Source organism: Chiloscyllium plagiosum, unplaced genomic scaffold (genome assembly GCF_037043375.1).
Source record: "Chiloscyllium plagiosum isolate Xiang-an unplaced genomic scaffold, Cpla_swu_hap1 HiC_scaffold_10, whole genome shotgun sequence".
Taxonomy (NCBI): domain Eukaryota; kingdom Metazoa; phylum Chordata; class Chondrichthyes; order Orectolobiformes; family Hemiscylliidae; genus Chiloscyllium; species Chiloscyllium plagiosum.
The window spans coordinates 83367888-83394368 of NW_028270148.1; the positions used below are offsets into that span (position 1 = coordinate 83367888).

At 40.4% G+C, this 26481-nt stretch overlaps 1 protein-coding gene across 9 annotated transcripts in view; it reads right to left on the reverse strand.

Moving 5' to 3' along the window:
* The window catches only part of senp6a (SUMO specific peptidase 6a), a 169613-nt gene that overhangs the window by 29250 nt on the left and 113882 nt on the right, over nucleotides 1–26481 (reverse strand). For all 9 annotated transcript variants that reach the window (XR_015758485.1, XM_043696247.2, XM_087991503.1 and 6 more), the window contains 6 exons: nucleotides 24687–24857; nucleotides 20055–20088; nucleotides 18740–18919; nucleotides 15853–16070; nucleotides 4795–4886; nucleotides 4022–4138 (listed from right to left, as the gene is read on the reverse strand). Coding sequence is in view for 8 of the 9 variants with exons in the window: in XM_043696247.2 (XP_043552182.2) it covers nucleotides 4022–4138; nucleotides 4795–4886; nucleotides 15853–16070; nucleotides 18740–18919; nucleotides 20055–20088; nucleotides 24687–24857 (812 nt within the window). In the remaining variant the exon portion in view is untranslated. The remainder of the gene's footprint in view (nucleotides 1–4021; nucleotides 4139–4794; nucleotides 4887–15852; nucleotides 16071–18739; nucleotides 18920–20054; nucleotides 20089–24686; nucleotides 24858–26481) is intronic.

A 26481-nucleotide genomic window follows, 5' to 3' on the forward strand; every position in this document is an offset into this window, starting at 1 on the left:
TTCTTCAGGAATGAGGAAAATGTGTCCAACAGGCTAAGATAAAAGGTAGGGAGGAGGGACTTGGGGGAGGGGCGTTGGAAATGCGATAGGTGGAAGGAGGTCAAGGTGAGGGTGATAGGCCGGAGTGGGGTGGGGGCGGAGAGATCGGGAAGAAGATTGCAGGTTAGGAAGGCGGTGCTGAGTTCGAGGATTTGACTGAGACAAGGGGGGGGGGGGGGGGGGGGGGGGGGGGGGAAAGAGGGGAAATGAGGAAACTGGAGAAATCTGAGTTCATCCCTTGTGGTTGGAGGGTTCCTAGGCGGAAGATGAGGTGCTCTTCCTCCAACCGTCGTGTTGCTACAGTCTGGCGATGGAGGAGTCCAAGGACCTGCATGTCCTAGGTGGAGTGGGAGGGGGAGTTGAAGTGTTGAGCCACGGGGTGATTGGGTTGGTTGGTCCAGATGTCCCAGAGGTGTTCTCCGAAACGTTCCGCAAGTAGGCGGCCTGTCTCCCCAAAATAGAGGAGGCCACATCGGTTGCAGCGGATGCAATAAATGATGTGTGTGGAGGTGCAGGTGAATTTGTGGCGGATATGGAAGTATCCCTTGGAGCCTTGGAGGGAAGTAAGGGGGGAGGTGTGGGCGCAAGTTTTGTATTTCTTGCGGTTGCAGGGGAAGGTGCCTCATTCACAATGCGTTCTAACTGAAGTTTTTATGCATTTCAACTATAAGGTGCTCTTGCATATAATGTAGACAGGATCATTTTCTTTTTTGCATGCTCAAAAATACCCACATTTATGTACTTATGCCTCCACACACACGCACACAAACCTATATTTAGATAAATACTTGAAATGACACTGCCTAGAAGATTACAGGCTAAGTGCTGGGAAACAGGATTACAGTAGATAAGTGCTTGAGACTGGCAACGACATAATGGCCTTCGAACATTTTTTAAAATTCATTCATGGAAATGTGGGCATAACTGACTGGTCCAGCATTATCCAGAATTAGCTTGTCACAAATTGCCCAGAACGCAGTTAAGAGTTAACTACATTGCTGTGGGTCTTGACTCACATGTAAACCAGACCAAGTAAGCACAGACGCTTCCCTAAAGGACATCAGAGAACCTCCACAATCAACAATGGTTTCATGATTTTTTAAAAATTCAATTCAAATTCCAGCTGTGATTCAAACCTGGGCCCTCCAAAACCTGGGATTCTGGAGTAATAGCCTAGTGAGAATATTGTAGAAAATGTTAATCAGGGCAACTTATGAACTTCCACACAATTTCTATAAACGTGCACTGTATTATTTGAGCCGGTAATCTACCTCCTCTGAATGGAAAAAGTGAGGACTGCAGATGCTGGAGATCAGAGCTGAAAAGGTGTTGCTGGAAAAGCGCAGCAGGTCAGGCAGCATCCAAGGAACAGGAGAATCGACGTTTCGGGCATAAGCCCTTCTTCAGGAATCAGGGCTTATGCCCGAAACGTCGATTCTCCTGTTCCTTGGATGCTGCCTGACCTGCTGCGCTTTTCCAGCAACACATTTTCAGCTCTACCTCCTCTGAATGGCCAACACTGAAAATGAGTCCATTGTTACTGTTCAGCTTTTCTTTCAAAACCTTTTATGCAAAATCAATGCCATTGACTTTATACTTATGTCACGTGTTTAAAGTGAAAACCACTACCCAATGTTCAACTGCATTGTATATCTCATCAGGCTAAAAACTGTTAACTGCCTGTGCCCCTAGTTTAATGCTGTCTGCAATTTAAAAACAAAACTTAACTGGCTTTTATATGCAGATAAAAAAATGGATCTAAACATTGACACTTTGTTTTCCTTTCAAAGTGACCTTTTCCATTGAACAACTCCCTGTGACCGTGTAACACACTGCCTGCCAACAAATTCTTATCCAGGTCCATTTTCTACCTTAAATTCTCAGTCAAATCTACCACATGAGACATTGCAAAAATCCTTCTGATGGTTCAAATAAACAATTTAACATAGAAAAAAATACAGCGCAGTACAGGCCCTTTGGCCCTCGATGTTGCACCGATCCAAGCCCACCTAACCTACACTAGCCCACTATCCTCCATATGCCTATGCAATGCCCGTTTAAATGCCTATAAAGAGGGAGAGTCCACCACTGCTACTGGCAGGGCATTCCATGAACTCACGCTGAGTAAAAAATCTGTCCTAACATCTGTCCTATACCTACCACCCCCTAACATCTGTCCTATACCTACCATCCCTTAATTTAAAGCTATGCCCCCTCGTAATAGCTGACTCCATACATGGAAAAAGGTTCTCACGGTCAACTCTATCTAAACCCCTAATCATCTTGTATACCTCTATCAAGCCGCCCCTACACCTTCTTTTCTCCAATGAAAACAGCCCCAAGTGCCTCAGCCTTTCCTCATACGATCTTCCTACCATACCAGGCAACATCCTGGTAAACCTCCTCTGCACCCGTTCCAGTGCCTCCACATCCTTCCTATAGTATGGCGACCAAAACTGCACACAATACTCCAGATGCGGCCGCACCAGAGTCTTATACAACTGCAACATGACCTCAGGACTCCGGAACTCAATTCCTCTACCAATAAAAGCCAGTACGCCATATGTCTTCTTCACCGCACTATTTACCTGGGTGGCAACTTTCAGAGATCTGTGTACATGGACACCAAGATCCCTCTGCTCATCCACACTACCAAGTATCCGACCATTAGCCCAGTACCCCGTCGTTTTGTTACTCTTACCAAAGTGAATCACCTCACACTTACCTACATTGAACTCCATTTGCCACCTTTCTGCCCAGCTCTGCAGCTTATCTATATCCTGCTGTAACCTGACACATCCTTCCTCACTGTCAACAACTCCACCGACTTTCGTATCATCCGCAAACTTGCTCACCCAACCTTCTAGCCCCTCCTCCAGGTCATTTATAAAAAATGACAAACAGCAATGGTCCCAAAACAGATCCTTGCGGAACACCGCTAGTAACTGCACTCCAAGATGAACCTTTACCATCAACTACTACCCTCTGTCTTCTTCCAGCCAGCCAATTCCTAATCCACACCTTCAACTCACCCTCAATGCCATACCTCCGTATTTTTTGCAGTAGCCTACCATGGGGAACCTTATCAAACGCCTTATTAAAATCCATATACACCACATCTACCGCTTTACCCTAGTCTACCTCCTTAGTCACCTTCTCAAAGAATTCAATAAGGTTTGTGAGGCACGACCTGCCCTTCACAAAACCATGCTGACTATCCTTGATCACATTATTCCTATCCAGATGTTCATAAATCCTATCCCTTACAATTCTCTCTAAGACTTTGCCCACAACAGAAGTGAGACTCACCGGTCTATAGTTACTAGGGTTATCCCTACTCCCCTTCTTGAACAAGAGAACTACATTTGCTATCCTCCAATCTTCTGGCACTATTCCTATAGACAACGAGGACATAAAAATCAAGGCCAATGGCTCTGCAATCTCCTCCCTTGCTTCCCAGAGAATCCTAGGATAAATGCCATCAGGCCCAGGAGACTTACCTATTTTCACCCTTTCCAGAATTTCCAACACCTCTTCCCTACATACCTCAAAGTCGTCCAATCTAATTAATCATGACTCAATATTCACATTGGCAAAAATGTCCTGTTCCTGAGTGAATACTGATGAAAAGTATTCATTCAGTGTCTCCCCAATCTCTTCAGCCTCCACACGCAACTTCCCATTACTATCCTTGACAGGGAATTTAGCAGGGAATACCTGTGGTTTTCAGCTATAGAGTTACAAAATAAAAGGTGGCTTGTCAATCACATGTACTCTCTTATAATATTAATACTTATTGTTCTCTATTAACTAAAGTGTCACTATTCAGCTATTTATCCATAAAGTGACTTCACCATTTTACCCATTGCTGACTATTAAAGCCATGGGGCCATGGTCAAGACTCTGCTTTTAAACAAACAGTCACTTCATTTATACTGCCCGTTAATACTTACAGAAATTTAAAATGAACAGTATTACTTACTTTAAATAGAAATCTATGATAACATCATTCAAGAATTCTCCCTCTTTCAGACAATAGAGATCTTCATTAGTCACAGATATGCCACCCTTGGATGGAGGAGGTGGGTAAACTATCAGCCTGGTAAAAACAGAACCACACTTGGAGCCATAAAATTCCTTGAGAGATGGAAATGTATGCAAATTATAAGCATTTTCTCATTCTAGACAGTGCAACATTCAAAACTATGTGGCAATCATTTTAAGTGCATAAAGCACCAGATGAAATTCCAAGCTGCTGCAGAAATGCTCTTCCAGTCAGGTTTACATCAGAAATCATCTTAATTGAGCTGAAGGATGGTGAGGAGGAGAAATGTACAACAAAAAATCAAGAAAGTAAATTTGGTGATCTAGTGGGTTTCGGGTTCCAGAAAAGTTAATGGTTGCGAAAATTTCTGCTGCATTTTCTTCCTCCATCGGCTAATATTTGGCCTCAGCTTAAAATCCATCACAATTGAAACACCAAATTCTGTACAAAATGGAATGGGGAATCTGAACCCCTCTGTGTCCCCATTCATTTTATACATACCTATATGTCAACTGTTAATAACTTTTATAAAATATAGCTTTTGTTACCTTCAAAAAGGTAACATTTTATGATTGAAATCCGTAAACCAGCCTTGTGGATCACTTCAACAGCATATTTGGTCTATTTCATTATTCTGAAATAAACTGTAGTTTGTTTCAAGGACTTTTACTTAACTATTGAGAGTTTTCCTCTCAGTTTAATAGACTTACTTTTCAATGGGACCCGTAAAGGAAGTATGGGATGCTCCCAGACCATCATCAGTTGAAAGGCTGGCGTTTCGCAAACAATATTTGGAGGAAGCCTAGAAGAATAGATTAAAAACATGTGACATGTAGGTAAAGAAGAAAACAGAAGCAATGTTGGGAAATGGGGGAAAGAAGGGATTGAGGGAGAGTGGACGAGAGAAAGGGGTGGGAAACAGAGAAAGAGACACGGAGAATGGAAGAGAGAGAGAGAGAGAGAGAGAGAGAGAGAGAGAAAGAAAGAGAGACAGAAAGAGAGAGACACACACACACTATGGGAGAGACGGATGGAGCAGGAGAAAGGGGGGAAGCGGAAGCGAGAGAGACAGATACACTGAAAAAGAGCAACATGAACTTGGGGGAAGGGGAGTTGCAGAGGCGGGCAGAGAGAAAGGAAAACATAGTAACTTACTGCTGTTATCCCAGTAATTTTTCCCTCCATTAGACTAACAGATAGTACTGCTTGATATCAGATGCCTTGTGACACTATTTTAAGGCTCTCCCACTTGCATTGTCAGTTTGCTGTGAGAGCCTTGTCCCTCTCAACTATCTGATATCATGTGCCTATCTTTAGTTCTTAGTTCTTAGCAACCAATCACAGCAGGTCAATTAGTTCTTGACAACTTCAGTTCCTTTCATTTACAGATGGAATGAAAATAACTAGTGTTTGACATTTAATTAGAACTTTAATTATATCTGGTCGAATACTGCTTGGTCTGAAACTTCATTAACTTGCTGACTCAATTCAGTAGAAAACCTACTTTCACTAGTTTGGGAAGCAGGTGAAGTTGACATTTGCAACATCCTTTCATGGCAAGTTGAAGGTTAATAATACCTGAAGAGACCTTACTTCTGCATTATTACACCTTGTATACTGTTAGAAACCTATTCAGATTTTTAAGAACATGCCAGAGTCTACCTTGAAACATAATTGTCAATGAAAAATAGGGGTCAAACTATATCGATAGCAAGCCAGTGATATCGCACTGAATGAGCAGAAAAACTGCATAAAAGAACCTCACTTGCCAAAGTTAGTGCCTGACTGCCATTGTCAGAGCAGCAAGGTCACTGATCCAGGACCATGTAAAATCTCCTTCATATTAAGTACAGAAACAGCATTTCCTCAGTAATGGTGGTCCCTCTCTTCTGCTGAGATTGCCTATTCATGTTTATATAGATTTGCAGATCCTGGTTACATTCGTTGCTCCTTTCAGGAGAAACCATTCTTAATTTTGGAGCTTTGATTGCAAAAGCCTGCAGGCTGATAAGACTACATTATTCATGACCTCACAGCATCTCCACAACCAAATTACAACTAGGACAACTTGAGAACTGTAATAACTGTTGCAACATAAGGAATGTCAATTTAAACATAGTTAACTCACACAAACGGAAATGAAATAAATGACCAATTAATTTGTTTTAGATGTTGGTTGATGGATAAATACTGGCCAGGGTACTGGGAGATGTCAAGTGAACTCTCCTAATTTTCTTCAAATGTTGCCATAGGATTTTATATTATAGGTTATTCATCATAGATGACTTTCAGCGAATCAGGTTGGTAGTGAATTGCAAGAAAAAGAATTTGTTGAATGTCTACAAGATGGCTTTTTGGAGAAGCTTGTGGTGGAGCTCACTAGGGAACAAGCAGACTTGATAAGGGAGCTTAAGGTGAAGAAACTCTTAGGAGGCAGTGATTATAGTATGATTGAATTTACTCTGCAATTGGAGAGGGAGAAGATAGAATCAGGGGAAGTGGTATTAAAACTGAATAAAGGCAACAACAGAGGTCTGAGGGAGGAGCTGGGTAGAAATGACTGGGAGGGGAGCCCAGCAGGAAGGACAGTAGAACATCAATGGCAGGAGTGTCTGGGAATAATTCAGGAGACATAGAGATTCATCCTGAGGAAAAGGAAGCATGGTATGGGGGGGGGGGGGGGGGGGTGGAAATGAGGCAACCATAGCTAACTCAAGAAGTCAGGGATAGCATAAAAGCAAAAGAGAAAGCAAATAATGTGGCGAAGGGCAGTGGGAAACCAGAGGATTGGGAAGCTTACAGAGACCAATAGAATGGAACGAAAAAAAGATTAAATATGAGAGTAAGCTAGCTCGTAGCATATAGGACGACTGTAAGGGCTTCTTTAAATAAATACAGGGCAAAGGAAAGGCAAAAGGGCACATTGGGCTGCTGGAAAATGTCACTGGAGAGATAGCAGTGGGGAAGGAAATAGTTGATGAATTGAATATTTACTTCGCATCAGTCTTCACAGTGAAGACATGAGTAATATCCCAAAACTTTGAGTACGTGAGGGGGATAGAGCTAAGTATGATCAAGGCCATGATCAAGGAGAAGATGTTAGAAAAACTGAATGGCCTGAAGGTGGATAAATCACCTAGGCCAGATGGACTACACCCTAGGGTTCTAAGGGAGATCACTAAAATGATAGTGGAGGCACTAGTGGTGATCTTTCAGGAATCGTTAGAGTCAGGGAAGGTTCCAGAGGACTGGAAAATCACTAACTTGACAGCCCTGTTTAAAAAGGCAGTAAGGGAGGGATCCAAGATGGCGGAGACCCAGCAAGTCTGAGTCTACAGTGCTCCTCCCAAGACGGGCAAAGTGGGTCACCCGCCCGCACCACACTCACCAAATCATTTAAAAGTTTTTACTTAATGTAATTAGTTGTTTAGTATTGAATTTAAACAATTTAATCTCCAGTAAAAATGACTAATGGGAAGGAAGCCCATAGCTCTCAGCAAGCAGGAACCCCTCCCCCACCCACCTCAGCTGCAGCAGAGGCGTCCGCAGCCACCCCGGGGGACTTACCTACGGTGGCAAGTCTTATGGAAATAATCTCCAAACTCAATGCGAAGATAGATGCTTTTATTGAAGAATCCCTAATCAGATGGGACTCACTCTCGGCAGCGCTGCAAAAGCACGACCGAGACATCAAGGAAATCGAGCGCCGAGTCGGAGGGGCGGAGCTGAAGGCCGCGACCTCTGAAACTGCAGCACAATCGACCGTGGATCGGGTCCGGACTCTCGAACAGCGAGTCCAGACCTCAGAGAATCGAGGTCGTCGAAAAAATATTCATTTGCTGGGCCTTCCCGAACAGGAAGAAGAAGGCCAGCTTAGTGTACCTTGAACAATGGCTTCCACAGCTGTTAAATCTGGAGGCTGGATCAGGCCAGGTAAGGGTGGAATGGGCCTACCGGGTCGCAATGCACGGACCCGGCTCAAACCAGCGCCCCCGCCTGGTCCTGTTCCGGCTGCAGAGCTACAAGGAGAGGCAGATACTCTTAGAAGCCTCCAGAAATCTTGGAAAAGATCCCCAAGCCATGATCTATAAAGGATCCAAGATCATGTTATTCCAGGACTTTACCCCAGCTCTGGTCTGAAAGAGGAAGGCATTTGATGAGGCGAAGAAGTGTTTAAGGGACTTAAATATTCAGTACTCCTTGCCCCACCCAGCGACGCTACGCTTTAACCATGAAGGGTCCGTGTATAACTTCGATTCGTCGGAAAAGGCCAAGGAATGTTTGGACTCTCTTAGATAAATTGTGTGTGTTAATTGATGTTGGTTTGCTTTCCCCCCCACTTCGGTTTACATACCCTCCTATTTATTTTAATATATTAATCCTTTTTTTTAACCTTACTGTTTAATATTATCTTGGGGGATGGGGAGAGGGACTTATTTATTTGTTCTCTACTTAATTTTATATATAGGCCGGGGGGTCTAGTTAATGTTGGTGGGGGGAGGTGGTTACCTTATCCTATTTTACCTCTGTCTCTAGGAGCGGGGTTGTTTTCCCTTGCTAATTTGTATTATTATATTTAATTATTACTTGTTGAGGTTGTAATTTTATAGTTATATATGTTTACACATGGTTATTAACATTACCAAATATATCCAGGTGTTGTGTGGGTGGGGGTAAGGTGCTCACTGTTTACTCTAGCTCTGTAGTATATTTGAATTTTCTTCATTCTGTTGAGGAGTGCCTGGGTCAAGGGTGGGGCATTGGTTGGGTGAGGATACGATGGACGTTCGGAAAGGAAGTGATACCCTTTGGGAACAAGGGGGAAAATCTCCATTTAAATATGTTTTATATTTGTTTTATTTAGAAATAGTTTTTTATTATACTGTTGTGAGTGAGTGTATTAGAGAGCCTTTATTTTTGTGAATTTTATACGCTCTATGCTCGGGATGTTCTGGATTGGGTTTCCCCTCCCGAGGGGTCTCGGATTTGCCCGGACGATTATGGTTGATCAGTCGGTTAAGTGGTCCACCTGGAATGTCAAGGGGAGTAATTCACCAGTCAAAAGGAAGAAAATATTATCAAACCTCAAGAAAGAAAAGGTTGATATAGCTCTCCTACAGGAGACACACTTATTGGATAAAGAACACTTGAAATTACGACAGGGTGGATTTGATCAGGCCTTTTTTTCTTCTTTTAGCTCAAAAAGCAGGGGAGTTGTTATTCTTATTCGGAAGACTTTCCCTTTCAAAATCCTAAATCAGATAAAAGACGAATCTGGACGATATATTCTGATTAAAGCCCTTATAAATGGAGAGAAATATGGGATTTTAAGTTTGTATTGCCCCCCCGGCACATCCTTTTACATTTATAACGGAAGCCTTCTCAAAATTGATGGCTCTCAGTGTTCGTCATACAATTATAGGGGGAGACTTTAATTGTATTATGGATCCAGAAATAGATAGGATTCCCAAGAGTACTGCAGGAGTATCTCCCAGATCTAGACAATTGGTGGATTTGAACTAAGAATAAGGACTAGTAGATGTATGGAGATGCCTTCATCCACAGGGCAGAGATTTTTCTTTTTACTCCAATCCACATAAATGTCATACCAGAATCGATATGTTTTTTGCTCCCTTGATTTTTAAAAATTCCATATCATCCTGTAAAATAGGCAGTATAGTAATTTCCGACCACGCTGCTGTATATATGGAAACCAAGGCGAGGAACAATGAGACATCCCCCCAGCATTGGCGTATGGACCCCTTCCTGATGAAAGATAGTAAATTTGTAAAGTACTTCTCAAGAATTTAAAACTTTTTTAGAAATTAATTCAGATACGGCTAGCAACCCATCAATGATGTGGGAGACCATCAAAGCTTACGCGCTCATACTCAGCGACCCAGAAAAAATTAAAGGGAGAACAACAGCGTCTGCTCGAAGCTCGCTTAAAAGCGGCTGAAACAGCATACGCTGACAGACCTTCTATTATCAAATTACGAAGGATTACAGCCCTTAGGACAGCTCTAAACACCACGCTTACCCAAATGGCTAAGAGGGAAATATTATTTGTAAAACAAAGGTTATATGAATGTGGCGATAAACCTGGTAGATACTTAGCATTTCTTGCAAAGAAAAAGAAGGCCCCTCAAACTATCACGTCTATCAAGGAAAGTAAGGGTATTTTGACTCATGGCTGAAAATGTGTTGCTGGAGAAACGCAGCAGGTCAGGCAGCATCCAGGGAACAGGAGAATCGACGTTTCAGGCATAAGCCCTTCCTCAGGAACGGGCATAAGCCCTTATGCCCGAAACGTCGATTCTCCTGTTCCCTGGATGCTGCCTGACCTGCTGCACTTCTCCAGCAACATATTTTCAGCTCTGATCTCCAGCATCTGCAGACCTCACTTTCTCCTATTTTGACTCATGATCATAAACGGATTAATGCAATCTTTAGAAAATTTTATTCTGATTTATAGAAATCGCAGGATTGCGAAGACAGGACTAGGAGGATGTAGTCATTTTTTAAAAACCTGACCTTTCCGGACCTAACTCCGGAACAGGTATCGGTCTTGAATGCTCCCCTAACAATCCAAGAAATACTTTACGCAATCAGGCAACTTCAGAGCGGTAAGGCACCTGGCCCAGATGGCTTTCAAGCTGAATTCTATAAAGAATTTACAGGAATATTGGCTGGGAGAAAGTGAGGACTGCAGATGCTGGAGACCAGAGCTGAAAAATGTGTTGCTGGAAAAGCACAGCAGGTCAGGCAGCATCAAAGGAGCAGGAGAGTCGATGTTTTCTGAAGAAGGGCTAATGCCCGAAATGTCGATTCTCCTGCTCCTTGGATGCTGCCTGACCTGCTGCGCTTTTCCAGGAATATTGGCTGGTCCACTTATGGACATGTATAACTATTCATACAGTCAGGGCTGTCTCCCGCCTTTACTGAAAGAGGCGAATATCTCTCTTATCCTTAAAAAAGGAAAGGACCCAGAAGATTGCGCGTCATACAGACCAATATCCTTGCTGAATGTAGATTTTAAAATCCTCTCTGAAACATTAGCATCAAGGCTAGAAAGGGTATTGCCACATATTATAAAGGAGGATCAGACGGGGTTTATTAAGGGCCGTAGATCATCCAATAATGTTAGAAGGGTTTTGAATGTGATTCAAGCCTGCCATCAGGGAAAGATACCAGGAGTAGTAGTCTCATTAGACGTGGAAAAGGCAGTCGACAGGGTTCAATGGTCATATTTGTTTTACACATTGGAAAGGTTTGGCGTTGGAAAAAATTGTTTACCAAATGGGTCTCAACACTGTATAGTGATCCCAAGGCAGTTGTGATTACTAATGGATATGGCTCGGATAGCTTCAGTGTGGATAGGGGCTGCCTTCAGGGATGTCCTCTCTCACCATTGCTATTTATGCTAATAATTGAACCACTAGCAGAAGCTATACGGGCTGACTCTGGATCTATACTCGATGGAGTTTAGAAGGATATAGGGGGAAATCTAACTGAAACTTGCAGAATACTGAATGGCCTGGACAGAGTAGATGTTGGGAAGATGTTTCCATTGGTAGGAGAGACTAGGACCCGAGGGCACAGCCTTAGAGTAAAGGGAAGGTCTTTTCTAACCGAGATAAAGAGAAACTTCTTCAGCCAGAGAGTGGTGGATCTCTGGAATTCATTGCCACAGAAGGCTGTGGAGGCCAGGTCAATGAGTATACTTAAGATGGAGATAGACAGGTTCTTGATTATCAAGAGGATCAAGGGTTATGGGGAAAAAGCAAGAGAATGAGGTTGAGAAACTTGCACATAAACAAAGAAATTGCAATGGTATTCAGCAGAATGCATGTTTCATTAACTTCTTACTTCCCCAACGGCGGAGCCCACCTATTGGCTGAATGGCCTAATTTCTGTTTCTATGTCTTATGTTCGAATTTATTTGCCTTAGACAACATTAACCAAAGTTTATCAGATTGATTTTGGGGACAAGTGGGTTAAGTAGAATGGGCCTGTATTCTCTGGAGTTTAAAAGAATGAGAATATATTGGGATATATAAGGATTAGAAAACTGGATGCTAAGAGGCAGTTTTCCGAGGCTGGAACGCTTCAGCATAGGATGTTGCCTGTTTCGGGCCAAAATGAAGAGAAATTTCTTTACTGAGAGGGTTGTGAATCTTTGGAACTCTTTACTCTAAAAAGCTGTGGATGTCCAGTTGAAGAAACTATTTAAGGCTGAGAGCATTAGATTTTGGGTGCTAAGAAAATTAATGGATTGGCTGAAAAAGGAGAGTTGATACAGAAGTTCAACCCTGATTTTATTTAAGCGAAAAGCAGACATGATGTGCCACACATGGGCTAATACTTCTAGCATTGCTCATATCCGTATGGAAGGCAGTTTTAACAGATGGCACCATAGCTGAGCATGACTAGCTTGCACATGGCATCCAAAATGACACATTACTTTCCAGTGAGGTCAATGACTCAGGAATGGAAACCTTGTGTCATTACAATACAGACAAATAAAAACGTACTATACTCAGTTTGGCACCAAGGGAATTCAGGTACAAAACAGTAACCAGGGATCACATATGAATTTCTCAGCTTACCAGTGCATTTATGAATGGATTTACATATTCTGATGATACTCGACTGATGTTGCAGATAGGTCTAGCACACTGACTTGGGGAAGTAAGAAGTTAATGAAACATGCATTCTGCTGAATACCATGCAATTTCTTTGTTTATGTGCAAAGGCCATCACATACTTCAATTTTTAACAGTACATTATGTTGTTAATTAAAGAACTACATATAATTCTTTAATTAGTCTGAGAGAAAATTGAGTAGCATCAAGGTTACCTTTTCACTGGTCACCAACTTAAAATAGGGCAGTGAAACGTACAAGTTCATCATCTGTATTGGCCATGATTTGCATGCAATGATGGAGGCACATTGCCTCATTAATCTGTCTGGATGTCAAAGTCATTTATTATTCTCTGAAGTCTGGTGCTGATTGTGTCTGTGCCACTTAACTGAATTTAGATTGAGTGATAATGACTACGATAACTTCAGTGACTGTGCATCAATTCCGGCCAAATTACTTAAATGTTTTGTTCTATAGGGATAGATGATGGTTTCAAGGTTGATTTTCTGAAGATGTCCATGACAGTCACCACTATGTGTTCACTCAATAATACTTACAATATTACTACAGGAAAGGCAGTAATACTTATTACTTAGTTTTGCATTCTGAGGTGACATGCACTGCTAATGGGAGGTTGGGCAAGGGGTTTTCAAATCTTCATGCTGCAGCATCAACAGTCAGACTCTCTCAGGGGAAAAAAAAAAGTTCAAAACCTAAATCAAACTTTGAATACTCCTTGACAGACTGGAAGTCTACTCTACGAGGCCCCAGTAACCATTCAACATCTGCAATGTGCTTGAACATAAAAGATCTTTTCCAGACTTGCTGGAACCAATTCCCTGGTACTAACCTCATTAATAGCCAACTTCTGCTATCTGTCTAAATATAATGCTCTTCCCTGGCGACAAAGCATCTACAAAATTGTTCGACCAGGAACCAATCTGTAATTAACTTCCAGGCCTTGCCTCATGAATAAAAGAAGGGCTTATGCCCAAAACGTCGATTCTCCTGTTCCCTGGATGCTGCCTGACCTGCTGCGCTTTTCCAGCAACACATTTTCAGCTCATGAATAAACAAAAACTTGTTTGATCGGTTTTTCTTTTACCTAGAATTGCTAGCCCCAGTTCAGAAGTACCAATAGCTCAGTTTACAGTTTAAAGCACCAAACCAAAATTAAAAGAAGAAAATATGAAAATGAAAATTAAGCAAGTGTCCTCAACCATTCATGAGAATGATCCCAGGAATGAAAAGCTTAACATATGAGGAATGTTTGAGATCTCTAGGATTATAGGACTGTATTCGATAGAGTTTAGAAGGATGAGTGGACATCCGATCGAAACTTATAGAATAATGAACGGCCTGGAGAGAGATGTTGGGAAGATGTTTCCATTGGCAGGAGAGATAAGGACTCAAAGGCATAGCCTTAGAGTAAAGGGAAGACTCTTTAGAATGGAAATCAGAAGAAACTCCTTTAGCCAGAGAATGGTGAATCTGTGGAATTCATTGCCAGTAAAGGCAGTGGAGGTCAGGTAATTGAGTATATTTAACACCGAAATAGTTAAGTTCTTGATTGCCAATGGGGTTCAAGGGTTACAGGGAGAAGGCAGGACAATGGGGTTGAAAAACCTATCAGCCATGATTGAATGGTAGAGCAGACTCAATGATCCAAACGGCCTAATTCCTGCTCCTGTGTTCTAATTTACTTAAAGTACTGAATTAGCTGTCAACACTTTGGAATCTCCATACTTCATAGAACCCCTAGTGTGGAAGTAGGCCATTCAATTCATCAAGTCCACACAGTTATGAAGGTGTAGATGTGTACTGTACCTTTGAGAGAGAAAGGAAGCAGGCAAGAATCGACAAAGCACACAGTGTGCTGAACAATTTAAAAATGTAACATTTGGTTGAAACAAATAGCTGGAGTTGTGTTGTCATGCCCATGGAACAATGGCCAAATTCAAATTTGGCCAATCAGTTTAAATTATGCCCCAGATACCAAACTCCTATCGAATTTGAATTTTACTGTTTAGGATGACATCAAATCAATGTAATGATCCAATGTTTTGGAGTATAACATTTTGAACAGTTAGGGGGAGAACAGCAAAGGGCACCAACAAGTACAGACTGTTAGCCGAATAGCTCTCTGAAAGGTACCTGTCCATAGGAAACGCTGTGCAGCAGAAGACCAAAGAAAAGACGACAGGGGAGACATATTTTGAAATGTGATTATTTTTCGGAAATCTTCATTGGTTTTTTTTTTAATTGAACCTGCATCGTGGAAGGGGAGGTAAAAGATGGGTTTAAGAGCAAGGAGTTCTAAATAGTTGTTGTATTAATGTTCTCTTTTGGACTTAAACAAAATTGTTAATTTTTACTTTAAATAATGAGATGTGGGATGGTTTTTGCCCCTCAAAATCTAACAGATTGTGGCACGCGGTGAGCTTGTGTGTGTCAGGTTTAAATTAGCAGAAGGGTTTACCTGTGTCGTAACAACAGCGACCCTCTGAAGACCTGCACATTTTTGGACTGTAGGTGGTTACCAGTGCACCTGGAGGAAACCCATACAGACACACGAAGATATTTCACACATTTCTTATGACACAGACCTCTGGTTTTCAGAAAACTGACTGAAAACTGCACAATGCTTCATTTACTTTTAAAACTTCACAAGGTGGCACAATCAGTCAGTGAGTCTGCACAAAGTGCACACCCCAGATTGCACTGATTAATCAGAACCCCAAAGTACTACAGGTGTTTTAAGCCCTTAAATCTAAAATGCATTTTTTGAAAGAGGTATGATACAAAGTGACTGCAGATGTAAATTCAGTGGTTAACTGGTGAAACCTGTGTGGGACTGATATTGTAACACTTTGGGGTGCCAAAGAAACTTTACAAAGACAGAGGGTGAAAATACCCTTCCCACTCCCTCGAGAAGAGAACCATCTCTGGCAGACATTTTCATGGTTTATCCTTCCAGGAAAAAGAAGAAGCCTGGATATAAGAAGAGGATGGAAGAACCAAGTTTTATCATTTCCTATTAAATCTCCATTTGTTTGCACCTAAACATCCATAAAACAATTTCATTAGTGGAAATGAACCACAGGAAAACTGCAACATGCTTACCCCGCTGTCTTTAACCAATAGATTTCCTGCATGATGTTCCTCTTGGTTCTGTGTGAAAATAAGAAGCCTGCTATTTGCTTCAGAAAAAGAAATAGTGGCAAAGAAGTTTAGTATACTGCTCCTTTTGCCAATTTCAATTAAAATCCTTTCCAAAATATCAGCGGCTTGAGGATCCGGAAGAGCTTCAAAAATCAGAACAATGTACCGTTCATCAGTAGCTGCAAAATAGAACATACAAATCTTGGTCAATGTGCATATATATTAAAAAAGGTTACATTGGTGATCTTTAAGTGCGATTTATTTTCTGCATTATTGATGTTGTATTATGAAAGTAACGCAATGGATAATTTTCAAAAAGAACATGATAAATTGCTACACTGCAGGCCTGTTGAAGCAAGGTTTAAACATCGATAGGAAATTAGTTAATAAAACAACTGGTATTTGTATAGCATTGTTACAGGAATCTACACCAACACAATTGACAGAGGCTTGAGGAAAAGTAGAATGTGAGTGAAAATGGACGAAATTCACACAGACACTATGGATTTTTAAAGGCAAGATCAATTTTGATGAAACTGAGTTTTTTTGAAGGTACAAGTAATGGAGAAGGAAATGTATATGGATGGCTTTTACGTGGACCTCCAGAAGATATTTGATGAAGCCGCTCAAAAGCTTGGTTTTAAAGGCAAATTAGAGTCTGGATTGGGAAATTGCCTGAGAAGCAAACGATAGAGGGTGGTGAAGTGGTTGTGCTCTAATTGTACAATGTGATGAGGACAGAAATGCAACAAAACTGTGTTGCTGCCTCAATTATTCTCTGTATTTATTAATAACTTGAAATGACGAGAGAAAAACATATAACTAAGCTTTGCTGATGACAGAAAGAAAGGTTATATAGTGAGATTTTAGATGGAAGCATAAAATAAAGAGACATTAATGGATTTAGTCAATGGGGAAAATGGTAGATTTCAATGCATGTAAATAAAAGGTTATTCATTTTGGAGCTGTAGAAGTTAAATAAGCATATTTTCTATACATTGAAAATTGAAAAGGTCCAAGATGACTTAGGAGTCCTTTTACATAGATTATTAACATATGAATAGGTATAAAAAATAATCAAAAAAGCGCATGACCTTCAACTATAGAGGACTAGAATACAAATGATTCGAAAACCTGCCACGACTGGAGTACTGCGTTCAGTTCGGACCACCACATCATAGAAAGGATGCACTGGCCTTGGAGGGGGTAAACTTTAGATTCACAGGACTGGACTCCAAGGGTTCACTTGTGACAAAGTCAGAAAATTAGGGCTGCACTCACTAGAATTTACAATATTAAAAGGGTGATTTCATTGATGTTTTCATGATATTAAGCAGAACTGAAGAGTAATGAGAGTGAACTTATTAAAATGGAGGGATGTTTAGAAACTGCCATCACAGTAAATGCAGTGGAGGAGAACATCACACGACATGAAGGATGGAGGTGAAAGACACAGGGAAATATTTAATTCAAGCTTGTCATAACTTAAATTTGATCAATCAATTGTTTTTCAGCATAGTTCTGATTATAAATGTTCATCTAATCAGTGGAGAATGTTCATCTGTCAGGGAGGTCACAACATTAGTTAAGATAAATCACAGCCATGAGGAGTGATGATTTGTTAAAGCACTATCAAGAATGGTTGAAACAAGGAACAGAAGACAGATAACCAAACATTATGGAGTATGCTACAGAACCCCAGATAGAGTAAGATAGCCATTTGGGCAAACCTCTGAGAAGTGCAGAAACAATAGGGCAGAAATAGCAGGGAGTTTTTAAATAATCGTTACTGGTATAGAAGGCACAGAATTCCTGAAATTGTTTCACGTGAACACTTTTAGCCAGTTTTCAGCAAGCCCAATAAGAAATGAGCAAGTGAAAGGGGGATTTGTGGATAATAACTTCATGTTCGTGAACATAATTCAGTTAGATTTATTGTATTTGTTGAAAAAAGCAAACATAAACCAAGAATCAATGTGCTTAATTGGAAAGGGCCAATTTTATTAATTGGAAATATCATTTGGCTAAAATGAATTGGAAACAGCCCATCATATTTTCGAAAGAACATGGAGAAATGGATAAAATAGTAAAATGTGAAATAGTAGAATTAAAGGGAAAGGAAATATGACTAATTGGTAAACTTTCAAAGAGCAAGACAGACATTATGGGTCATATTCATCCATGTTTCAACATGATGATATATGAAGAGATCAAGTTTTCAAATTTAATAGATGTAGAGACAAGAAGAGCAACATAAGGAGGAGGGTATTCTATTTCTACAAAGTGGCTATTATTCTTCACTTAAAATATTGCTAACTGCTTTAGTTCAATAAAAACCTGTACTAATGGAGTACTGTTAATGCAGTGAAACATTCCAAAGCATTTCATAGAAATGCCTTAAAACAAAAATGACATTAAGCCCCACAAGGAGATATTAGGGCAGATGAGAACATTCAAAGTGGCAGGTTTTAAGGCTCATTTTGAATGAAAAAAGTGGGATAGAGGGATGAAAGAGATGTAGGAATATAATCCAAGAGTTTAACATGCAGACAGCTGATAGCACTGGTTTGGTAATAATGGGGATGAGTGAGGGGTCAGAATGAGAGATCAAACTTCCTCGGATTGTAGGTCACAAAACTGGACTGACAGTATGGAAAGGTCATGGAGAAGAATGGGAATGTGAATATAAAATGATATATTGAAGAATCAGAAGTCAAAGTAGGTCTGCAACCAGTGGTAGTGGTTAAATTATTTAACACACAGTGACACATACACTTAAGTACAGTGATATTCACACAAAAGATCAAGTTATCAATTTAACTTTATTAATGCAATGGATTATACTTACTAGTCCCTTGAGAATCAAACCAGCTTTTCTCTTTGCTCATTTTGAGAGATGTTCGTATATTGTGGCAAGCAGCAGGTGTCATTTGCAGAAAAAGTACTGGTAGTACACGTGAACCACACCATTCACACATAGTGAATTCTGTGGCTTTGAAAACTACCTCCTGGGACGACTCTTTAGGTACTGCAAAGGAAGGATAATTATATTCACTTTTTTGTACATGAAATAAATTTTATTACTGATTTGATTTAGTTTTAATAAAGAAACTACCAACAAATGGATAGAATTAATTCAACAAGGAAGACATTTAAATTACATTCCAAATGTCAAGGAGCTCTCTGCTACATTAAATGATTTAACATTACTTCTCATTTGATTGGCCTCCAGCATAGCATTTCAGAAGTGTAATTTATTAGCAGTTTGGTTAACAGTTGGGTACCCACCCTCTGATGCTGCCTGACCTGCTGTACTTTTCCAGCACCACACTCTCTATCCACTGCTCTTGTTAACGTAAATAAGCTCTAAGAGAATATGAATTCTTGAATCTTGCTGCTAATATCAATTTACAATATAAAAGGGTCTTTGGGGAAGATTCCCACAAAGATGACAATTTAGCTGATACACAGCTCAATTGAGGAACTTAAATAAAAAGACTTTGTAAAGCTAGAAGTTAATAACTCGGTCAAATCAGCTAGTGTATACAAAGAACTGTAAGAAATTTTCCACAAAGGCTACGAACATAAATTAATTTACAACTGAGTTAATTATGAAATAGTTCCAAATAAAACAATGTTGGCAATTCTTCTTCTTCATGGTAACCATATCGATTGACAAGAGAAAAAGTAGCATTATGCTATATAAGAACAAAATTAGCAGAGTAGAAAGAATACAAAATCACCAAATGGGAAATGAAAATTAGTTTTCATTACGCAGTAATTATTACTAAAAACACGTGCATATTTTGATCCATTTGGACATGATTCTGCACATTTTACTTCAGGAATAAAATAAATTTTTCCTTTGCCAGCAAACGTATGTTTAATTATTTGAGAAGCGGATTACTAGTTTGATGCTGGACTGAAACAGTTAGGTTTCTTTCCTCTGCAGTCTTTGTGGACGTGAAGAAACATCAATGTCAAGATGGAGGTTAAAACCTAAAAACTCTCCAAAAGGTGCTTCTATTAAGGAAATAGTTTTAAACAACTGTTTCCCCATTCCAACTCTATTTTCATCTCAAATTGATATGGAGGCTGTACTTTCGGATTTCAGTTTTACAGTCCGTTGATTCGCAGTTTAGAAATTGATTGAATAGACTTACCTCCCATGCTGACCTTGATGAAGTCGAGGCTGAACTGAAAGTAGAAGAATTTGTTTTTAGTGTTTGCAAATCCAACAACTTCAGCTGTTAAACAGCATCAATAAAAAAGATTGAACAAAATTACAACATATTTCAACCTAACATCACTTCAATAAATCTTCACTTTTCTTCAAACAAAACCTCAATCTAAATTAAATTCAAATTGGTTTGCTGCATACTTTAGGTGACACTTCAGAATTAGAAATTTACAGCAATGTTTCCATCTCCAACATGTGAAGGTGCCGCTGTAGGACTGGAGTGGACCAAGTTAAAAATCACATATCATCAGGTCATAGTCCAACAGGTTTCTTTGAAAGGACTAACTAGTTACTTGATGGAGCAGCGCTATGAAAGCTAGTACTTCCAAATAAACCTGTTGTTCTATAACCTGGTGTCATGTGATTTCTAACTTTGCGAAAGTGAGGACTGCAGATGCTGGAGATTAGAGTCAAGATTAGAATGGTGCTGGAAATACACAACAGGTCAGGCAGCATCCGAGGAGCAGGAAAATCGATGTTTCGGGCAGGAGCCTTTCATCAGGTATGAGGCTAGAAGCCTTGGGGTGGAGAGATAAATGGGAGGGGGCGGGCTGGGGAGAAGGAAGCTGGGAGTGCAATAGGCGGGTGGAGGAAGGGGTAAAAGTGATAGGTCGGAGAGGAGGGTGGAGCAGATAGGTGGGAAGGAAGATTGACAGGTGGGACAGGTCATGAGGATGGTACTGAGCTGGAAGTTGGGAACTGGGGTAAGGTGGGGGGAGGGGAAATGAGGAAACTGGTGAAGTCCACATTGATACCATGGAGTTGAAGAGTTCCGAGGCAGAAGGTGAGGCGTTCATCAAACTTCCAGCTCAGCACCATCCTCATGACCTGTCCCACCTGTCAATCTTCCTTCCCACCTATCCGCTCCACCCACCTCTCCGACCTATCACCTTTACCCCTTCCTCCATCCACCTATTGCACTCCAGCTACCTTCTTCCCAGCCCCACCTCCTCCCATTTATCTTTCCAGCCTCATTCCTAATGAAGGGCTCCTGACCGAAACTTCGATTTTCCTGCTCCTCAGATGGTGCGTAACCTGCTGTGCATTTTCAGCCCACTCTAATTCTGATTTCTAACTTTGTCCATCTCCAACAAGCATTGCAACAGGATTTTCCATTACTAAAAGTGTAGCTACTGATCACCATGAGCATTCCGACATGCCACTATACGGAGTCGTAGAAGGCCAAGTGTTCCAAGATTTTTGTTGGCTCTCTGCATGGTTCCACCTTAGTTACTCTTCACATCATAGATTAAATTTGCAATTTGAATGTTTTTGTCTTGGACTTTTGCTTTTAGATAGTGCCACCTCTTAGTTTCATGGTTCTCCTCTATTCTCCACACACACTCACTTTCTGGGCTGGCTCAACCCCTCTCGTCCCATTTTCTCCAGAAATGTGTTTTTAACTAGCTCTGGACTATTCACATATTCCTCTTGATCCCTCTCAATCATACACCCTTCATAAAGTGGAGCTCAACTCAAAATTTGCTGCCTGAATGCTAACTCTCACTAATCTCATTTAATCATGACTCCTAATCTGCACTACTGATTTTACAGTTCTCATTACACGTTAAAATCCTTGATGATCTTTCTGTTTACTAACTCATAACCTCCACCAACCCTACAATCCAATAAGATTTTGAAATTCTGATCTCTTGTATATCTCTTGTTGTAATCACTAACATGTGTCTTCAAATGCCAAAGTCAAGCTCTGGAATTTCTAGAGCTGAAAAGGTGTTGCTGGAAAAGCGCAGGTCAGGCAGCATCCAAGGAGCAGGAGAATCGACGTTTTGGGCACAAGCACTTCTTCCTGAAGAAGGGCTCGTGCCCGAAACGTCGATTCTCCTGTTCCCTGGATGCTGCCTGACCTGCTGCGCTTTTCCAGCAACACCTTTTCAGCTCTGATCTCCAGCATCTGCAGTCCTCACTTCCTCTGGAATTTCTACCCAAAGCAGTTCCCATTCTGATTCCTTTTAGATGCTGAAGTAACCTAGCTTTTGACCAAAGGTCATGTCGTTTGGCCTACAGTATCCATGTGATCTAATGTTAAATTGTAATTTATAATGATCTTGTGAAGCACCCAGAGATGTTTTACTATGTTAAAGTGCTATATAAAAAAAATTAATGTCTCAGTCTTCAAAACAGACTGAGCCAAGAAAAAAATTTCAAATGCAGCTAATGACCAAACTAATAAACCTTCACATTTCCAACTCAGAAAAGCAGAATCAAAGCAAGTCAGCTATATTAGATTCCCGTGCCCAGAGGAATGCATTCAATTTTCTGTCACCAGAATGGGTTCAAAAACAAAGAAAAAATATGCGACCCACAAGGACAAAATTGAGCACCCTTCACTGCCTGAGGGACACATCAAAGCAGCATTCCAACAGTGCAAGGCTAAAACCAAAAGGCAGGTCTGGGATATAAAGGACAAATGGTGAGAATAGAAAATCTACATTATCCAATGTTATGTTGATTACGATAAACCAAATTTTTTAAGCCACCAGGGCCATCTTTAGATCAGAATCAAATGGATAAAATTCCTTGCAGTCACAGGATTGTTTAGTTTCTAAGAATTACAATGGGCGGCATGGTGGCACAGTGGTTAGCACTGCTGCCTCACAGCACCAGAGACCCAGGTTCAATTCCCGCCTCAGGCGACTAACTGCTTGGAGTTTGCACATTCTCCCAGTGTCTGCGTGGGTTTCCTCCGGGTGCTCCGGTTTCCTCCCACAGTCCAAAAATGTGCAGGTTAGGTGAATTGGCCATGTTTAATTGCCTGTAGTGTTAGGGCCGGGGTAAATGTAGGGGAATGGGTCTGAGTGGGTTGCGCTTCGGCAGGTCGGTGTGGACTTGTTGGGCCGAAGGGCCTGTTTCCACACTAAGTAATCTAATCTAATCTAATCATCCCATCAATTTGTAAGATTATTTTTAAATCAACCATTTATCCATATATCTTGGAGAAGACACTCTCCAAGACTATTCCCCTGTTGTGGAGTCCATGTTTTTGATGCAACAAACTGTCAAATAGTTGAAAACCAAAAAACAAACAAGCAGACTCAAAGGTATCCAGCCAAGATGATTTTTTTCAAGTAAAAGCTTCATGCAATTATTCTATGGGTTTATAAGGAAAAGTAACTCCAGGAATGCGACAAGTGTAATTAACTTCGAGAGAGATAAATCATACTCTAAGAAATGTTGAGGTAGTTCTCTCTTGCCCATTGCAGGAAAAATCCTGATATATATTCTCCTACTTCCAGTGGCTGAGGAAACCTCCCCGAGGTTTTATGCTTTCCAGAGGAATCTCCACAACACTCTCTGTTGCCAAACAAATCCTAGATAAATATCAAGAACACCACGAAGAACTCTCATTCTATTCATCAACCAGTAAATTGTTAGGCTATGTGGATTCTGCTCCTAGCAACCTCATTATAATCCTGCAATTGCTTAGTAATCATGTAACTGCTTTCTTGAGTGGGAGATCTGATTCAGATGCCTTCAAATTCCAAAACAAGGTCAAGTAAGCCATGATAGGATCTTATAAACAGGAGCTAAGAGAAAGAAAGGGGAGGGCAGGACATTGCACCTCCTCTGGCATTCAAAAACATGATTTCTGATCTCATCATGACTGTAGTTTGCAGCTTGACCTTAGACTACTTTCTGAATCAAAAAATCTTGAATTCAATATTGAAAATGTTCAATGATTGCAGCATGTAATGTTTTCTTGGAATGAATTCGGAGAGCTAATGATCCTCAAAGAAGAATTTCCTCTCCATTTGATATTAAGTGGGACAGCCCCTATTTTTAAACTATGCTCCCAAATTCTTCTATTGCCCAATGAGGGCAAGCATCATCCCAATATCTAACCCCTAAACTCATTCAGAGTTTTGTGTTTCAATACAATTTCATCTCATTCTTTCAGACTTCAGTGATATGAGGAAGAATGAACCTGGTGAACTTTCTCTGACGGTTGAAGTGACTGGACTTCAGAAGTTTGTAATTTACTCTTACAGTCCTCAGCTTACATCTGAAGTTAAAGGAACTACATAAATCTATTTTCCTTTCCTTTCTCCCCTTTCCAAACCTTCCCTCCCTTCTAACCTTGCTCGTTACTTCTGCTTAACGTTCCTCCATCTTCTCCCTCTTACCTTGCACCTTCTAGTTGACAGCACAAATTGACTTAAGCTCCAGTCCAATTGCTGGAAAATAAATGATACTTGCCCTTGACCCTGTGTGTGTGAAATTGACTGGTTGACATCCACTCTCGAAAAGGATTCTAAACTTTCCAATAAAACAAGGTCATCTGCAACCTGGGAAATGCCAGCAACTGGAATTGAAACCCTGCTTGTGCCAGTAATTTTTATCCCTTTACCTCCCCCCAAACAGATGTGCTAAGAACCTAAATATGGATTTTGTTCTATTGTTCTGTTTCTTGAAACTTAATTTCCCTGCCTTACATTCACATCCCAAGATACGGTTACGTTTATTTTTTAAAATTACTATGGTATGGCAACAAAAGACAAAGCTTCAACAAAATTAAAACTTCCAAGACCACACTTACAATGACAGGTTCCAATACTGTTGTGCGAAAGCTTCCTATTCGTATACTTCGACACTTGAGAATAATACTTTCACAGCTATTTTCCATTTGCAAACTAAGAGCATCCTTGTGTGTCTGAGTAGATTCAAATTTTCGTTTTTTGCCCACTGTGTCATGGTATGAATTTCCAAACTGTAAATAGAGTAAAGACAAAAAGAGTTTTTAAATGCAAATTGAAAACCAGAATACTGTTCAGAAAATTTTGGACTTGACATCTATCTGATTAAGTTAAGAAAACAAATTTATACCAAATGAGTTTCTTTAACATTCTGTTTGTTACAAATGATATACTTTAAATATAAATCTTTAGAGAACCGACACTTAAGTTGATGTGTACTGTTAATGCTTTCTTGTCCCTATCCCTCAGCTTACTTCAGCCAGTACATGGTATAAGAACTAAACTTCTTGTTACTATTACTATGGAAGATAAATGTTTCTTAAATAAACTGCTTTCTGGAGCAAACTAGAATTGCATATTAGCAATATCCATGCTACTAGATTTACGAGATGTAAATAATTTTAGAATTCGTATTTTAATGGATCAAATAATAACTTCAATTACAAAAACTTTCTTATAGTAATTCATATTTTTCCACTTTGTGAACCTGGTGGGCAATGCAACATGTGTGGAAACTAAATGGAAGTGGATTTCACACATTTGGCAAGATTATCCCACCTTTTTTGGGATGACAATCTGTGAATGAAATAAATGAGCACACATGTTACTTATATTTTCAATGCTTCTCGTATACAAAGAGATCACCCTGATGATTAGAAATTAACACTGGCCTAAAGTCTGAGAAATTACAAACAGCTACGTTGACCCCATTTCACAATTCAGTCTCAACTACTTTTACCTGCCTAAAGTCCGTACCACTTAGCCGACAAATGTTTTACTTTCGCAATGTTACAAGCTCAAACTATCCCAACATTTACAGCTTTCTGGAAAACAGAATTCAAATTTCCATTAGCCTTCATGTGAAGAGATAGTTAAAGTGGTCTAGGTCTACCTTTAAGGTTATGACACCTCATTCTTGATTCCCCATTAAATGGATTGTCTCATAATCACTCTGTTTACTTTCAATATTTTAAAGCATAGCAATCAGATTACCCCTTAACTTTCTACAATCAAGCCAAACTTATTCAACCTGCCTTCAAAGTTTAAACCTCAAATCAGTCTGCATCATGCCCAATTCCAGAGGCAAATTATTCTGATGCAAGCTTATTTCACTTTTGAAGGGGATAGAAGACAAGTGCATCATCTCTGTTGCAACAATGGTGTGAGCAATCTAACTTTCCAAACTTCTCCCACCATGTTCAGGATCAATTCCTGTAGGCGGAGTATTCTGCCTACGAATTAGGAGCTGCATCTACATTCTCACATGCCCTCACAGAACTACCCCTGGAGCTGAGTTACTCCACTTACTGACTAATGCCGTTGCTAACCATTTTGAAATGAGGTACATCAATTCATTCCAACACACTATATTGTTCTGATGCTAACATTTCTTTCTTGGGCATGTTGCAGCGTTCCAGTGAAGCAAAGTAGTGAAACAGCACTCATTTTCTGCTTAGACACTTTCCAGCCTTCAGTTCAACAATACAGAGTTCACCAACTGTGAACTCAAAACTCCATTTTGATTGAAGCCCACTCCTCTCACCTTGTTTGCAAGGGTTTGCTCTTAACAGAGCTTTTTTTGGGGGCTATATTTACGATGCGGAGGTTGAACCCCTCTTAATTAAAACCAAACACTCA